The sequence below is a fragment of the Sinocyclocheilus grahami genome, unplaced genomic scaffold, assembly GCF_001515645.1.
Source record: "Sinocyclocheilus grahami isolate Dianchi unplaced genomic scaffold, SAMN03320097.WGS_v1.1 scaffold221.1, whole genome shotgun sequence".
In the NCBI taxonomy this organism is placed as follows: domain Eukaryota; kingdom Metazoa; phylum Chordata; class Actinopteri; order Cypriniformes; family Cyprinidae; genus Sinocyclocheilus; species Sinocyclocheilus grahami.
In genome coordinates this window covers 1,942,592-1,960,665 of record NW_015505400.1, presented here as the reverse complement: position 1 = coordinate 1,960,665, position 18,074 = coordinate 1,942,592, and the positions used below count along the sequence as shown (strand labels likewise).

Here is an 18,074-nt window from a genome sequence, read left to right as displayed (position 1 = left end):
TAAGTCGTTATAATGAGAAAACAACTCTCGTTATGTCGATATAACGAGAAAATTAAGTCGTTATAACGAGAAAACAACTCTCGTTATGTCGATATAACGAGAAAATTAAGTCGTTATAACGAGAAAACAACTCTCGTTATGTCGATATAACGAGAAAATTAAGTCGTTATAACGAGAAAACAACTCTCGTTATGTCGATATAACGAGAAAATTAATCGTTATAACCGAGAAAACAACTCTCGTTATGTCGATATAACGAGAAAATTAAGTCGTTATAACGAGAAAACAACTCTCGTTATGTCGATATAACGAGAAAATAAGTCGTTATAACGAGAAAACAAGAAGGGGAAAAAAATAATGCATGGCCGCTTAGAACTTCCGTATGAATGAGACATAAGCATTGTGTGAAATACAGCCATATGATCTGTCCTCTAGTGGTTGTGATATGCAAGTGAAAAAACTCAGGCAGGATGATCAATTTTCATTTTATTTGCTAAGCTGATGATGTGTAATATAATTATAATATTATATCATTGACAGAAAATGTAGCCTAAGTGCAATCAGGTCATTAATTAAATATTATATGCGTTAAAATGTGTTCAACCTCCATTAGGGACATTTATTTTGAAAGAAAGAAAGAACTAATATGTCAAGAAGGATATTTGGGTTAATTTGAACATTAATTCCAATATTGCAGCAGTAAATTCTGGGAATACTAAGCGCTGAAAATTACTGTCCAGTTCTAAATGTGTAAATATTGTATTTAAAAACACTCTTTATGCATTAATTATACAATACTGCACAATAATTAGAATATGCATGAAATTAACGAACTCTAAAGCTATAACTAAATGTAGCCTAAAACATACGCTTTAATACATAACATGTGTTTCTTGTAATGTTATGTGTCATTGTCGTTACGGGATATGTTGCGGTCTGTCCCGTTGGGTGGTAACACGCTTGTGTTCATGCAGGGGCCCTCGGAGGGAGGCCCAGATCACTGAATGCTCCATTGAAGCACATTCAAATCTCAGGTCGTGATTTGCACACAAAAAAACTCAAATCATTTAATTCTGTAAGTTTCAAATATTGTAACCTAACACAAAACATGAAAATTCACCTCAGTGGCCTATAGAAAATAATAATAATAATAATAATAATAATAATAATAAACCTTTATCTTGTAATCACAAACGAATGTGATTGGTTCGCCAAGACCAGCGCTGAGAAAAGTATTAGCTACCACGTGACAACGTCGTCGGTTATCTGTTTCAGCTGAGGTAAGGACAACAATTTACACCTACATAATAACACTGAGAAACGGCATATTGTCATAGAATTTGAAAATCAACAGATAAATTTTGTCAAATTACGAGAATGATTGTTTCGAGCCCTCGTGACGTCTCTAAGCCCCGCCTCTTTGTGTTCTATGCTATCGGTCATTCTACCTCTTTATTCTGTTTTTGCGTTTGTCCTGATAAAGTGAAAATGCGGCCCACTTGGGCGGATCTCAAGTTTATCTTTTGGCATGTAGACATGAACCATAACAGTCTATGACCATAACGCGCAGTAATCATGCCGTACTCTGCCTTCACAGCTCATGTACTTTGCTGTCTTTGTCTTTGGGGTATGTATAATATTCCTTTATGTAAAAATATATTTGCGCTCAAAGATTAAACCGGTCTATTTTATGAATTTATTTATATTTATTTACATTCCTGCGAATATGATACTCATAGAACAGTATATAGTGATGGAGGAACTTTTCTGTCCTTAAGTTAATTTGATAGAAAAAAATGTATTTTGAATATTTGTAACTTTTTATTGTGTCCCTTTAATTGCATTTACTTATTTACCCTCATTTTAAACGCGGAAAAATGTTTAATAAACAAGAATTTTCGTACTTCGGACTTGTCCCAAGTAGGTTTATCAACTGAAGTATTTAAAAAGTAAAATAAGGGAAAGTATCTTGCACTTTTTCAAAATATAGAACATATCATTTTTGGTATTTTTTTGTGCTGCAGATAGTTTGAAGATCAGAAATGTTTTAAGGTAATTTAGGGCCAGTAAAGTTGACCCTAGTTAGGCTTATGCAGCCTATTTCTTTTTATAGAATGCTGTTAACTTTTGTGGGTGGTGGTGTGGATAGTGCATTTATGAAATATAAAAATATCTTTTGATTCTTCATCAGGATGTGTGGCAGAGAGTATGCGTACATTACCTCATGTAGAGCAGTTTGATGTGGTGAGACCTAAAAGACAAAAGGTACCTCCATTTACAACCTGGATCTTACTGTTATACAGCAACAATATATGCTTGAATAAAACCTAATTTTTAGTTTTAGGATAAAAGCAACCATTGGGTTGTGCTGTTTATGTGTGCATTAACACATCAATCCTCTGCAGGTACAGTCTGATAAAAGTCCACAAAGCCATGAGACGTATCCTGATAGACTCGCATATAAATTATTCTTTGGAGGGAAAGATCACCTCGTTCATTTGGAAAAGAACAGGTGAGTGTTGCATTTGGGTGTATTATATTTCAAAGTCTTTTCTGTACATTTCATTTCGATGTTTAATCGTATGAGATACACCATTGTACTCTAAGGTAGTCCTAAAGAAGTATTTACTGTGATTTAGGCAACTCATCGGACATAATTACTCTGAAATATATTATCAAGATGATGGACTGATTGTGAGCAGAAATCCAAATTTAAAGGTAACTTAAATTTTACTGTAATTTAACAATAACTATGATCAGAACAGCATACTAGTGTATGTCCCATACTATATATACAGTCAAATTGTATTCAGACACCTTCAACATTTCACACATTATCACGGTTTATTCGCTATAGTTTAGAAAATGTCAGATAACGCTGACATGGTCAGGTCAAAGTGTCTGAATCATTTTTGATCCCAAATTGTTATCAATTTTACTGGTAGTCCACTGTATGAAGAATTTTTGGGTATAATATGTCACAGTTTACTTTATTTTGCTATCCTCACTTACATAAATGAACTATAGTGTCCTGCACCAACTAGTAAAAAAATATATCAAAAATGATATCTGGTGTCTGAATAATTTTTGGTTTGACTGTATATCGCATATTGTGCAGCAGTTCCTGCTAGTATTCTATTCTGAACATTTAAGTCATGTCAGACTGACTGAAGTTCTCTTATTTAAGCTGGGTATAATATAATCAGTTAAGCACAGAAAATAAAAATCAATCAATTTTGAATCATTTGTAGGACAACTGCTACTATCATGGCCATATTCAGGATTTGGAAGATTCCTCAGTCAGTGTGGGAATCTGCTCTGGAATCAGGTTTGAGACAATGGCACGCTCCTTTTACATCAAGTTCATTACAAGATGCTTTTCCTAATGGAAGTGCACAAGCATTAAAGGCCATGTTTGTACGTATGTTCTTGAGCAGCAGCATTATGTCTTCTGTCCATAGAGGTTTTGTGAGAGTGAAACAGCAAGTATACCTGATCGAGCCCCTGACCAACCACAGTGATGGAGACCATGCACTTTATAAGCATGAACATCTGAGGTGGAAGAGAAGCTCTTGTGGTGAACCGAGCACCACCATTTATGACCATGAACCACCAGTGGCTGTCCCCTTAAAGTCCAGCAGATCGGTAATAACATTTTCCATCACAATTCTAGCAAGCGTTCTGCACATGAAAGAAAGGATGCATACATTTGAAATCATTCATATATCCTCTTAGAAAACAAAGCGATTTCACACGCCAAGATTTGTGGAATTGTTTCTTGTGGTGGATAACACTGAGGTAAGAATTTAAGCTTTCACAAGCTTGTCAACTGTTATAGTTTTTCACTGACTGATGGTGATACCAATATCTAGAGATTAATAAATTGCTGATAGAACATAATTCAATGCCAAGTCAATGAGATTAAAAACAATTTTTGGGTTTTTTTCCTGGATAATACGTTATTTTGGTGAATCACTAATATTTCTGCCTATATTATATTTTTATATTTTCTAATATAATATGTTTGACCCATCTCATCATAGTGGGGCCAATACTATCGGTCAATACATAAAGCCAAAAAGAACATTTTCCAAAAATGCCATTCTTGCTATATTTTTCTCTTATAGTACACAAACTATGGGTCTAACATGGACATAATCAGAGCCAGGATGCTGGAGGTTGCAAATCATGTTGACAAGGTATACATATTCATATATTTTGATCTAATAGAGTTAGTCCTACAAATATAATATTTACTTGTGTGGTATGTGAAAATCAGTTAATAAATGTCATAAGGAAATGCAAGATAGTGAACACTTTATTTTTTGCTCAGTTGTATCGACCCCTTAATATCCGGGTTATGCTGGTGGGGCTTGAGGTTTGGACGAAACGGGACCAAATTGTGGTCAGTTTGATTTCTGATGACACTCTCAGTCGGTTTATTGAGTGGAGAAAGAGCAATCTGCTTAAAAGAGTCAAGCATGACAACGCTCAGTTTGTGACGTGAGTATGTCCTAGTTACCCATTTACTCTGCTGGATGACTAAGACCTTCACTTCGCTATAGCAAAGAAGATGCTAGTGTACTTTAATATAATGCTAACACTTTAACACTTCATTTGCTATCATTAGTTAACTGTTCATTTCAACATTTTGTAATACCTTTTTTTAAATCAAGTTGTGTCTGTTAACATTAGTTCATGCACTGTGAACTAACTGGAACGATGAATAATTGTATTTTTATAAATTGATATTAACAAAGAATAATAAATGCTGTAAAAATATTTTTCTCGTTATTATTTAATGTTAACCAACGCAGTAACTAATGCAACCATATTGTAAAGTGTTAAAAATATATCTTTACGTTAGTATACTACTAATGAATCTTTTATTGTTTATCGATTGTTTTTTTTTCTTCCAGTGGAATTGATTTTTTGGGTGACACAGTTGGGCTGGCAAACAAATTTGCAATGTGTTCTGAAAGCTCAGCGGGAGTCAATCAGGTATTCTTTATCTGAATTAGTGATGATTTTCTGGTAACAAATGATCTTCTATAGTTGAATAATAAAGAAATATTATTTGTTATAATTGCGTAAATGGTTATATGTTGTTATTTTTCAGGATCATAAACAGAACTCACTGGGCCTGGCATCCACGATTGCTCATGAGATGGGTCATAACTTGGGCATGTCCCATGATGAAGATCACTGCACGTGTGGCTCATTCAGTTCCATCTGTATCATGACAGAGCGTGTGGAGTAAGCAGTATTTGTGTAAAGTTATACTGTGTTTTCAGTGTGCTGTTCATTTTTGCTTTGGTCAGAAGTGAGATCTGTCGGTCTTTACTCCCTATGCAATCATCAAGAATGCCTTAGCAATGACTCATAACACCTTAGCAACCACATAATAGTATACTGGCAACAACCTACAATGCCCATGCAACCACTTAGCATACACTTGTGAAAAAGAAGTACACTACTTTGGCACACTTTTAAGATAAGACTACTTATGGAAATAATACAATTAAGAGCCAACTTAATGTAATGTTTTTACATCTTCTTCTATACTTCTATAAAGCATGACATAAGATTATTAAAAGATAATGACACATTTATATTAAAATGTACTTTAAATTCTTTATTTATTTGACATTACAAAGTGCACATTTTCAAAATGTACTTACTGTGTTAAGAAACATAGTCATTAAAGTGTACTCTCTATGAGTACACTTAAGTGGCCATCTCATTAATATTATAATATCTACAAGTGGATTTTTTTTTTAAATATATACTTTTAAGATTTGAAGTACCCTACAAGTGCACATTCAATATACTAAAGCACACTACTTCACAAGGATAGAAAGACAAGTGCATGAAACTCTTTAAGCTTCACTATGCTAAAAACACAATTGTGAGCCTTCTGTTGCAGTTAGATCATAGTAAAAAATGGCAACATAAAGGCTGGAATACACTACACAACTTTTAAAATCTGAACAGATTTTAAAACGCTAGGCATCATACACTTACCGACTTAGTAAATAGTCACAAAGGAAAAACTGGCCATCGTACACTAAACGCCTGAGCATCTTACACTGCCAGACTTTAAAGTCGGTCCAATTCAAACAAACTCACACAGAAATGTGCGCCTTGTTGCTAGATGTGTGACAAATGAAAGCAAAATATTGAGCCTGTTTGATATCCTCCGACTGGATTCATAGTCTGAAGCAAAAAATTGGAGTCTGTGACTATCATACACTATGCGATTTTCTATGAAATCTGTCAATTCTAAATACTGGCTCTGACTTTTGGCAACTAGCGTCAACTTCTCCAAACTGAAAATCGGGGCAAAAATCTGGGCAGAAGTCATGTAGTGTATTCCAGCCTTAAGTGGACTTCTCTGCCTAGTAGCAGTTTAAAGCGTTTCCGAAAAATGACAAATTCTTTGTCTGTCTAGCATGCTGTTCCCGGAGCTGTTTAGTGACTGTAGTCTGGAGCAGCTGAGCATGTTTCTAGACAACGCCAACCCCAGCTGCCTGCTGGACACCCCCAGCTCATCCAAACTGTACAGTGGGTCTGTTTGCGGTAATGCCTTCCTGGACCCTGGAGAGCAGTGTGACTGTGGAACAGCGGAGGTACTGCACACACATCCTGTGTCTGTAGTGACTCAGTCTAGCCCAGATTACCATTTTTAATGACATCATTAATGCATTAATGTAGGTTCATCTTTGACTCAATCTGATGTCTCATTGATGACTTGTGCTTTTGTGTACTGTAAGGAATGTGAAAATCCATGCTGTGATCCCATGACCTGCAGGCTCACTGAAGGCTCACAATGTGCTTACGGAGACTGCTGTGAGAATTGCCAGGTAATGACCATAAATGATTGTGTGTCTTTCATTTCACTGTCAAGCATTGTGGGTAAAATTACTGTGAGTGGTGGAATACTCTGCCCCCCCCGTCCCCTTTGGCACTATGAACATACATTTTAGATTATATCTTTATTTAAAGGAATCAAAAACAAAAACACCAAAAGTACCATAAAAAGAGACATGTGATGATAGACTGAATATAAAACTTGTTAATCACTAAGAACTTTAGTGAAATAAAAAAAATCGGGGAGTAATTGTCTTAATTAATACAATTACTTGTCTTAATTACTTGCTCAGTACTTAAAGGGTTAGTTCACCCAAAAATGAAAATTAGGCTGTGTTTTACTCACCCCCGGGGTATCCTAGGTGTATATGACTTTCTTCTTTTAAACAAATCCAGTTGGAGTTATATTAAAAATGGTCTTTGATCTTTCAAGCTCTATCATTGCAGTCAGCGGGTGCTGCATTGCTTCAGTCCAAAAGAAGTTAAATAAAAAGCGCCCATATATATATATAAAAAAAAGTGTCTCACACGGCTACGGGGGGTGAACAAAGGCCTCCTGTAGCGAATCGATGCATTTTTGTAAGAAAAATATCCATATTGAAAACGTAATTATCACTTGAATCTAGCTTGTGTTCACTGTTGTAAACAGAAGCAGTTCCGAGGGAATGACGTGCCAAAGGCAAGGCACACAGGTACTAGACATGGGGAGTTACCACACACAGGGAACATATAACCAACACAAGGAATCCACACAGGAATGTGACAAAATGTTTTCGTGGTGCTTTCAAAACATTTCTCTGTTTTGTTTTTTGCAGTCTGACATGCACTTGCATATTAACCAATCGTGTAAGTTTAAAGTGATACTATCAGACAACCAATGAAGTGTGAAAGAAAACAGTTTGAAAACATTAAACTGTGAAGAAAAGAAATTTGAAGTAATTTTTATTGCACTATTATTGCATTTCTGCTTGGTTTCCAATTGTTGGGAAACCACATGTTTCTTAAAGGCTGCATTAAGAAACCACTGGAATTCAAAACCCAGGTTCTCCTGCTGGATAGGCAGCCACCTTAACTAACTAAGTTAGTTACACAGCATTAGCATTTACTTTTCCCTCGTGGAAGGCAGAATCACTGTCACAAAAGTCACTGTCATGCAAGCTTCTTTTCTAGGTACTTTTGGGGTGGTAGGAGGGGGGCAAAATGCACCTAACAAATAGCCAGAATTTATGACGCTGGTGGGACTCAAACCCACAACCTCTGAATGGCCTCATTTTACAGTCTAGGTAGACAATGTGCTATCCGTTGCACCACAGACCCTACTCAAAAACTTTGTTGGACACTTGATGCTTTTTCTTCCTGGCTTTTACCTGACCAAGACTTTGGGAAAGAAAGACTTTCTTGAGTTTCAACAGAATATAAGCCAGATGCAGAATGTTGAAGCACTATTATGGCCTCTTTTCCTAGATTGAGAGAGCAAAGTCATTGATAGAGAGACACAGTTGGGATTTGAACCCAGGTTCTGTAAAGTCGTGGCCTAATGGTTAGAGAGTCGGACTCATAACCCAAAGGTTGCGAATTCGAGTCTCCGGTCCGGCAGGGATTGTAGGTGGGGGGAGTGAATGTACAGCGCTCTCTCCCACCTTCAATACCACGACTGAGGTGCCCTTGAGCAAGGCACACCATGCACACCGTGTGTGTGTGTTCACTGCTGTGTGTGTGCACTTAGGATGGGTTAAATGCAGCGCACTAATTCCTAGTATGGGTAACCATACTTGGCCACATGTCACGTCACTTTAAATCAGACTGGACTGTCTTTTACTTGTCTCATAATTTGGGTGGCATTAAAGAGTTTTCAAATGTCACACAAGCTTCTGTTTTAGGCATTCTTTTTGTTTTTAGGGTGGGAGGAGGGGGTGCAAAATACACTCACTAAATTGCTAGAAGTCACGACTTCTGGTGGGTCTCCTTTCCTAGATGTAGCCAAGAAAGTCACTGACAGAGGCACCACTGGGATTTGAACCCAGGATCTGCAAATCAGACTGGACTACTACTGTTAACCCTTGTTTATTGTTGTTTGTTTGTCCATCCCATGGAAGAGCAAAATCATCATAGGTTCCACTGAGATTTGAACCTAGAATCTTATGTTTACAAGACACACTTGAACCAACTGAGCCACAGTGCCAAATGTTATTCATCTTGCATGGAAGGGTGACTCAGAAGAGCAAAAAATCAAGGAAGTGCTTTAAAAGGGTTGTTGAAGAGCTTATGTCATGCAATACTCTTTTCTAGATGTATTTTTGGATGGAGGAAGGGTGTCAAAGAGATTGTGGTGGGACACAAACCCTCAACATTTGAACAGCCTTATTTTACAATCTAGAAGTCCAATATGCTATTCATTGCACCACAGAGCATTTGGGACACTTGATGGTTTTTCCTCCAGGCTTTTGTATGTCCAAAACTCTGGGATTAAACACGGGGGCAAATAAAGAGACTTCCTTGAGTCCCAGCATAATAGAAGCCATGTTTGAAATGTTGAAGCAATATTAGGGCCTCCTTTCCTAGAGTGAGCAAAGTCGTACTTCTGGGATTTGAAGCAAGGATCTGTAAATCAGACTCAACTGCTGGATTTGACTTGTTATATATTGTGTGGGTGGCATAAAAGTCATGCAAGCTTCTGTTGTTGTTTGTTTTTTATGAGGGACGAAAAGGCACTCATCAGATTGCCCAAAGTTACAACACTGGTGGGACCTGAACCAGCAACCTTTGTGTGGCCTCATTTTGAAGTCATTACTGTGTAGTGTTACAGTAACACTAGATAAGGTTGTGGTTGACAATTTTTTGTTATTTACAGCTTTTCTTCTTTCATGCCAGATAAAAGATGCTGAAAGCTTGTGTCGAGCACCTGCAAATGAGTGTGACGTCCCAGAGTATTGCACAGGGCTATCAGAGCAGTGCCCAGAGAATGATTTTAAGATGAATGGCATACCTTGCAGCCCTGGCCAGGGTTACTGCTATAATGGCCAATGCCCCACTCACCTCCAGCACTGCCAAAGACTTTGGGGAACAGGTAAGCATGAGTCTATTGTCCAAAAGTCCAAAATCTCTCCAACATCTATGATTTTATGTCTTTCAGAAGATGTGTTACAAGTTCAGAAGCACAGTCAGGGTTCATATCTGGGTTGTAGGGTTGGAAGTGCATTTAAATTCTGTGCACTGCACCACTGCAAAAAATAAATGCTTTATTGGTTGAGTTATGAACCTTGCAGCCTGAATTGAATGTGACGAAAGAAAGATTGACTACAATGATACTAAATCTCCAAAAACACTCCAAACGTATGAATTATTGTTCATCGATCATGCTTACTGAATCGTTTAGAGTGGTTATTGACTCGATCACTGAACCAGTGATATTGTCTGAAAAAGTACCATTGTCGTGTCCAACTGAAATAGTTAATTGAACATTTATTTGCAATTTAATTTAAGTATACTGTATATTAAGGACCAGTTATTCTTCAAGTACTAAAAGAACTGTTCATAGAATTAAAGGCACAATATGTAAGATTTTTTTAATAAACTATCCAAAAACTACTAGAACAGTGTTATATATTTTGCTGACTTGTGTACTTACATTATCCCAAATGTTTCGAAGAATGTTTAAATTCTAGAAAAATAAGCATTTTTAACTAGTGACACGGACCGTGTCCATAGTGTCATTGTGTCGCCTGCCAGTGACGTCATAACCCCTCGATTTCCGTTTTGTTTTGTAGAAAACATGGAAACGCCAAAGACACTTTAATATGTTATGCATTTTATTAGACAGGTGACGACCGCACAGAGTAGCATTAAAACAGAACTTTCAAATGTATCAAGTATGATAAAACAGCGCTGCTTTTTTCTCCCACATACGCACGACCGGAAGGAGCGGAAGCAGGCGACTGTGGCATATTAAAAGCGCCGCTGCTTTCGAGCCGTGTGTCGCGCTCGTTTCGCTTCGACGGCTTTCAGCCTCACCCTGCTTCATTCTACTACGTTAATAAATCATTAACTCATCCATGAACATGATTTCTGCCCGAGTCCCGTCGGATTGCATCAGCTGTGGGGATGAAGACGACAACTCCCATGATTCCACACTCAGTCACTGCGTCATCAAACTACTCCTTTGTCTGTTTGTTTATTTTGAATACGTGCCCTCTAGCGGCGACAATTACATATTGTGCCTTTAAGGCGCCAGACCATTAAAGTGATAGCTTCCCCCCAAAATACAAATTCTGTCATCATTAACTCACCCTCATGTTGTTCCAAACTGTATGACTTTCTTTCTTTTGTGGAACATAAAAAAAGAGAAATGTCTCAGTGTTTTTTAGTGCATACATACTGTAAAATGGAAGACGGTGGTGACCAAAACTGCAAGTAGAGGATGACATAATTTTCTTTTTTAGGTGAAACTGGAATCTCAACTAGTATTATTAAATTCCCTGTGATTCCCTACAGCCCAACTATTTTACTAAAACACCAGTTCATTCATTTTCACACGCTGGGTTGATTTGCTCTACCTTGATATTTCAGTATCCTGCTCTGCATAATGACTCATATCAACACAGTACTGATATCTGCTTCAGTGTTGTGTGATCATTTCCCTAGGTGCCAAAGTGGCTACTGATGCATGCTTTTTTCAAAACACATTGGGAAGAAATGATTCTCACTGTGGAAAGACCAAAAATGGCTACAGAGCCTGTACAAAAGTGTATGTTATCTTTTTTCATTTTCTGAGTCACTTCTGACTTTTTCAAGCATCAATATTTGTCATTTAAACTAACCTAATATATCAAGCATAGATTACATTAAATGTGCTTTTTCTCTTATATAGAAACATGTTTTGTGGTAAGATATTTTGTGATGGAGGAAACCAATACCCCATTACTGGTCAGAAAGCTGTTATAGTAACGCATGGGGGATTTTGCAACATAGCTGGGGACCAATTAGAAGAGGACGCCCTCAGCATGGTTCCTACTGGCACAAAATGTGAACACAATAAGGTGAGCATGTAAGAATGTTATTTAGACTATGATGGCAGGACATGTAGGCACAAACATGAAATCTCTGGCTTATGTTTCAATAGGTTTGCTTTGATTATATGTGCCAAGACCTGAGTGTTTACGGTAATAATGAAGACTGCTCACTGCAATGCAATGGTAGAGGGGTGAGATCAAACCTCCATTTCACTGAAACCAAGAATTGAAATTAAAAAATAATAACTTTAAGAAAGTTTACTGTGTTCTTTGTCTTATTTTTGCAGATTTGCAATCATAAAAAACAATGCCACTGTGAGCCTGGTTGGGCGCCTCCTTACTGTGAAGTCAGATATTCTGAATTGCGATCCAGTAATCAAACAAGCTCTTCTTTTCTGAAAAGCATGTTTAAATGTAGTATCTGTAGTAATGTACCATTTTGACAAATTTTACTCTTGTTTCCGATTTTGCAGGACAAGCAAAGATCATTGGCATCTCAGTAGCAGTAGCAATCGCTCTTGTACTTGTACTATGTGGAGTCTTGCTTTATCGTAAACGAAGAAAAGCCATCATCAGCCGCAATACGTGAGTTTTTTGGTTTGATCTGCTTTGCGAAATTTATCATACCCATACCAAGTGAACATTTTCCAACCAGGACTATTTTTTTGGGCCATAAAACCATTTTGCATAATTTTACTTTAAAAATTATTATTATTATAAATTTTTTGACCAACTGGCTAGTTGTCCAGTTTTTTCCCCTGTCTCTGCCGGAGACTCTGGGATAGGCTCCAGCATGCCCATGATCCTACAGACAAATGTGACCCTGGACCACAAAACCAGTCATAAGTGTCAATTTTTCAAAATTGAGATTTATACATAATCTGAAAGCTGAATAAATAAGCTTTCCTTTGATGTGTGGATAGGATAGGACAATATTTGGCCGAGATACAACTATTTGAAAATCTGGAATCTGAGAGTGCAAAAAAATCTAAATATTGAGAAAATCATCTTTAAAGTTGTCTAAATTAAGTTCTTAGCAATGCATATTACTAATCAAAAATGAAGTTTTGATATATCTACGGTAGGAAATTTACAAAATATCTTCATGGAACATGATCTTTACTTAATATCCTAATAATTTTTGGCATAAAAGAAAAATCGATAATTTTGACCCATACAATGTATTTTTGGCTATTGCTACAAATATACTCCAGCGACTTAAGACTGCTTTTGTGCTCCAGGGTCACAAATGGTTCGGAGAATGGATGGATTTTTGAGAGTGGGATTATTTTGCCTTTTTTCTTTGCATGTTTGAAACAACCAGCACAGCTCATATATGAGTTCATCAGATGTGTCGGTGATAAAAAGGGGAAGACTCGATTTTGACATGACAAATGACAAAATCAAGACATGATTTTGTTCCTCAAATTGTGTGTGTGATTATTATTGTTAGTTTTTTGGTGGCCCAAAAAAGTGCTTCACTACATAGTTATGGAGAACTATGATTTTCTGAAGAAGAAAAAAACTTTTTTTGCATCTTAGAAAAATGGTAAATGATGTGTTGATAGATCTTGAAATCTTCATCTCATTTGACTTTTATCAAAAGTCCTATGTATTTATGCTTTGTGTGTAAAACTTTTAATGAAGGACAATTACTGAGTGTATCTTTTAAAAATGTGCCATGTTGCATAGCTACCATTCAGCTGATTTCCTGTAAACGTATTGGTCAGAAGGTGTGGGTAGCTGTGAGTAATGTAATTATAGTAGTCTGTCCGTTCATGTTACGTCTGTCTGCTCGTTTACAGAAAAACTCCATCTTCAGGGCAGTTGAGCCTGCTTTTTGAGAACAACAGTGCCAAAAAGGACCGCCCTGAGACCAGCCAGCCCATATTCATGGGGACCACTGTAACTCAACCCTGCACCCCTCTAACAGCTAGATTGGGCCCGACCCGTCCTGCTCCCCCAGTTAGTAAAACCTTCATTATGATGCAGCCTGTTTATTATCATCTTAAAGTTAATAACCCTTTTCTCACTGAACGAAATGTAGTTTTTCCTATTTGAGACCTCTGGGTGTGAAATAAAATTAGGGAATAGGGTTAGGGTCAAATTTATATTGCGTAGTCATACTTTTGGATTTGTACATAAAGTCTGGTCCACACTGCAGCTTATTCTGGTTAGGAACGCCCACCTAGATGAAAAGAGACCTTCTGGCCAACATGTAATGCTCCCAGGCACAGTTCGTACATGCCATTTAGGGCTGGGAAAATCTAAACTGATTCATACATTAATAATAGACTGCCATGGAAAAGCTGTGAATGACCAAAACTTTGAATAGACCTGGAATGGAATTTCTGTCTGTCAAACGATTTGAGTACTAATTATTTCTTGTACAAGTTCATGGATATCTAGTTTATCACTGTTTGTGCAAGCATAACTCTAGTCTTGTTTAAAGATTTGAATGTGCAAGTGTTAAGGCAGTCTGATTGTAGCTTTCCAATTTTTACAAGTGCTTTCCAATTTTGTGTACACTATATCAGCTATATGAGCAGGCCAAAGCTAAGAATAGGGTTAAATACTTTTTAGATTCACACATAATGTCCATCCAGGACAAATGAGAACTAAGCAGTCTTTTTTACCGCACTGTAGGAAAATAAAATATTCATTTGTTCTCATATTCTGCTTGCAGCCTCCAAAAAAGTTGCCATCACAATCACAGCAGACCATAGTTAAACAGGTAAGATAGCAGAAACTACTACTGATAGCAGAATTTTTTATATTTTTAAAAAATACAATTTCTGACTTTTTTTTCCTCACCCATGTCATTTTAAACATGTTTGACTTTGTCTTCTGTTGAACATAAAAGGAGACTGAATGTTTCTGCTGCTGTTCTGCAGACTGTCAACCCATATGGCAAAATAATATATTTCAGATATACAAAAAAAAAAAAAATATATATATATATATACACACGGTATATCATTTATTTTAGATTTTTAGCCATTTTTATATATATTATTGTTAAAAATCTATTAAACACATTTGTCCAAAATGTATTTTAAGATTGGAATCCACACTGTTTACATATCATATATTTAAAAATATGTTCTGGCCAGAATTTTGTTTTTTCTTGCTATATGGGAATCTCCAAAAAGTTAAACAAAAACATGCATTATAAATGTATCATAAAAGTAATACAAAACAGTAGTATATTTAAAAATAAAAAAAAATGTAGTGCTTATTACAGTAAACATATGCTATTTCCAAACTATTGAAATCAGGGCTGTAATGCTTGAGTGATTTTACTTAAGTATTATTGTATGGAATTTGTTATTTGTACTCAAGTAATATTGAAACTGAATACTTGTAGTCCTGTTCAATTTACATTTTCAAAGAAAGAGAATACTTCTTTTTAATTTTTAAATTTTAATCATCCAAATCATTAGTTGAGTCATCTGTGGCTTCCTGTTGATTACCACCGAAAATGATTTTCACTCATCCCCTATTTTGTAAAAGCTTGTATCTGTGGTTTGATACTGTGACTTAAATAGACACAGTATCCAGCCTATTTCAGTAGGATATCATTTTTGGACAGAGCCGATAACGTGTAAGTAATTTCATTGTGCTTGTGCACTTGTTAATACATTCTCTCAGCTTGAGTCTGTGTAATTGTAGGGACTCAAGCCGACTCCACCTCCTGTTCCTCCAGTTATTTCTTGTACAAGTTCATGGATATCTAGTTTATCACTGTTTGTGCAAGCATAACTCTAGTCTTGTTTAAAGATTTGAATGTGCAAGTGTTAAGGCAGTCTGATTGTAGCTTTCCAATTTTTACAAGTGCTTTCCAATTTTGTGTACAATATATCAGCTATATGAGCAGGCCAAAGCTAAGAATAGGGTTAAATACTTTTTAGATTCACACATAATGTCCATCCAGGACAAATGAGAACTAAGCAGTCTTTTTTTACCGCACTGTAGGAAAATAAAATATTCATTTGTTCTCATATTCTGCTTGCAGCCTCCAAAAAAGTTGCCATCACAATCACAGCAGACCATAGTTAAACAGGTAAGATAGCAGAAACTACTACTGATAGCAGAATTTTTTATATTTTTAAAAAATACAATTTCTGACTTTTTTTTCCTCACCCATGTCATTTTAAACATGTTTGACTTTGTCTTCTGTTGAACATAAAAGGAGACTGAATGTTTCTGCTGCTGTTCTGCAGACTGTCAACCCATATGGCAAAATAATATATTTCAGATATACAAAAAAAAAATATATATATATATATATATATACACACGGTATATAATTTATTTTAGATTTTTAGCCATTTTTATATATATTATTGTTAAAAATCTATTAAACACATTTGTCCAAAATGTATTTTAAGATTGGAATCCACACTGTTTACATATCATATATTTAAAAATATGTTCTGGCCAGAATTTTGTTTTTTCTTGCTATATGGGAATCTCCAAAAAGTTAAACAAAAACATGCATTATAAATGTATCATAAAAGTAATACAAAACAGTAGTATATTTAAAAATAAAAAATAATGTAGTGCTTATTACAGTAAACATATGCTATTTCCAAACTATTGAAATCAGGGCTGTAATGCTTGAGTGATTTTACTTAAGTATTATTGTATGGAATTTGTTATTTGTACTCAAGTAATATTGAAACTGAATACTTGTAGTACTGTTCAATTTATATTTTCAAAGAAAGAGAATACTTCTTTTTAATTTTTTTATTTTAATCATCCAAACCATTAGTTGAGTCATCTGTGGCTTCCTGTTGATTACCACCGAAAATGATTTTCACTCATCCCCTAGTTTGTAAAAGCTTGTATCTTTGGTTTGATACTGTGACTTAAATAGACACAGTATCCAACCTATTTCAGTAGGATATCATTTTTGGACAGAGCCGATAACGTGTAAGTAATTTCATTGTGCTTGTGCACTTGTTAATACATTCTCTCAGCTTGAGTCTGGTATGGGAATGTTTTAGCAGAGCTGGAGTCAGTAGACCTGCCCCTAGGAACGACCTTAAGGTAGAGTGACTAAAATAACTGTGTTTTTGATGGATGCTTTAACCATATGCGTTATTTTCCCACAATTATATGTATACAGTATAGTAGTATTACCATACACTTTGTGTCAGATTGGTGATTTATGACCTGATTTATGACCATCACCGGGGTCCTGTCACCTCTGACTGACATGATAGTGGGGTGTGTAAATCAAAAAGATCAAAACAGATCTGACTTTTGATGTATTTATGACTGGATTTATGATGTTTTTATCTCTTACCTGCGCCATGGGGTTTTTATGGCGTTCCTTCCTGACCTGTTGCTACCTTCCAGTCTGGAGGTGTTTGGGTTCTTCCTGATTGTGGAAAAAATGGCTAAGCAAAGGGTGTGTATTGTCACCTTAACAGGATTGTTTGCAACAATACTGGAATGCTCAGGCAATACGAATGTACAAAATATTTCCCATGCCAATAAAGCACCTAAAAATGGAAAACTAAAACATAGAATTAAAGAATTCACCAAGACCATTACCCATCACACTTTCTATATGCTTCTGAAAAGATGTTATGTTTGGGCATGTTCTTTCTACCTCATCTGTATGCGTGTATGCTAACACCTCTGTAGGATCAGTAAAACCTCATCTCTACAACGCATATTTTCCGGGATTTGTGATATCACAAATACCGACGACTGGGACGAGACCTGGTTGAGCTGCACTAGAGAAGACAACGAGAGTGGTTACAATCATCCGGGTTTAAATCGCGCTAAACTTGATTTGATTTTGACGCAATATTTAGACTGAAGCTCGCAGGCGGCTATCTGAAGGAGCATGAGATTTCCCGACCAGGCGCTGAGTGCTGCCAATCACAGCACACACTGGCCCAGCTAACCAATCACAGCACACTTCGTATTTCAGAAGGCGGGCCTTCATTTGATACAGGAACTATTCGAGCCGTTCATGCCAGACCGGGGAGAGAGGTGTTGTAATAATGTAAAATATGTGAAAAATTATGTGTTTTTCGAACAACCTAGTATGAGAGCCTTTTCTAGTACACCCCCAAAACAAAATCAAGACTTTGGAAAAGAGCATAATAGGACCCCTTTAAGAAATGTTTTAATTTTAATCCAACCCATAGATAGTATGTATACTGTAAAAGAACAAAT

At 36.3% G+C, this 18,074-nt stretch overlaps 1 protein-coding gene across 1 annotated transcript; it reads left to right on the top strand.

The window, feature by feature from the left end:
• Positions 1-1,482: 1,482 nt before the first annotated feature.
• Positions 1,483-15,641, top strand: LOC107596597 (zinc metalloproteinase-disintegrin-like crotastatin). Its single transcript, XM_016287355.1, has 22 exons — positions 1,483-1,627; positions 2,192-2,265; positions 2,406-2,512; positions 2,640-2,718; positions 3,252-3,328; positions 3,462-3,645; positions 3,736-3,798; positions 4,128-4,199; positions 4,334-4,503; positions 4,920-5,001; positions 5,120-5,256; positions 6,452-6,629; positions 6,774-6,863; positions 9,742-9,937; positions 11,512-11,614; positions 11,738-11,906; positions 11,990-12,070; positions 12,167-12,251; positions 12,353-12,464; positions 13,685-13,844; positions 14,566-14,613; positions 15,552-15,641. The coding sequence occupies exons 1-22, from the start codon at positions 1,576-1,578 to the stop codon at positions 15,639-15,641; spliced, it is 2,409 nt and encodes an 802-aa protein (XP_016142841.1). The 5' UTR covers positions 1,483-1,575.
• Positions 15,642-18,074: the final 2,433 nt, after the last annotated feature.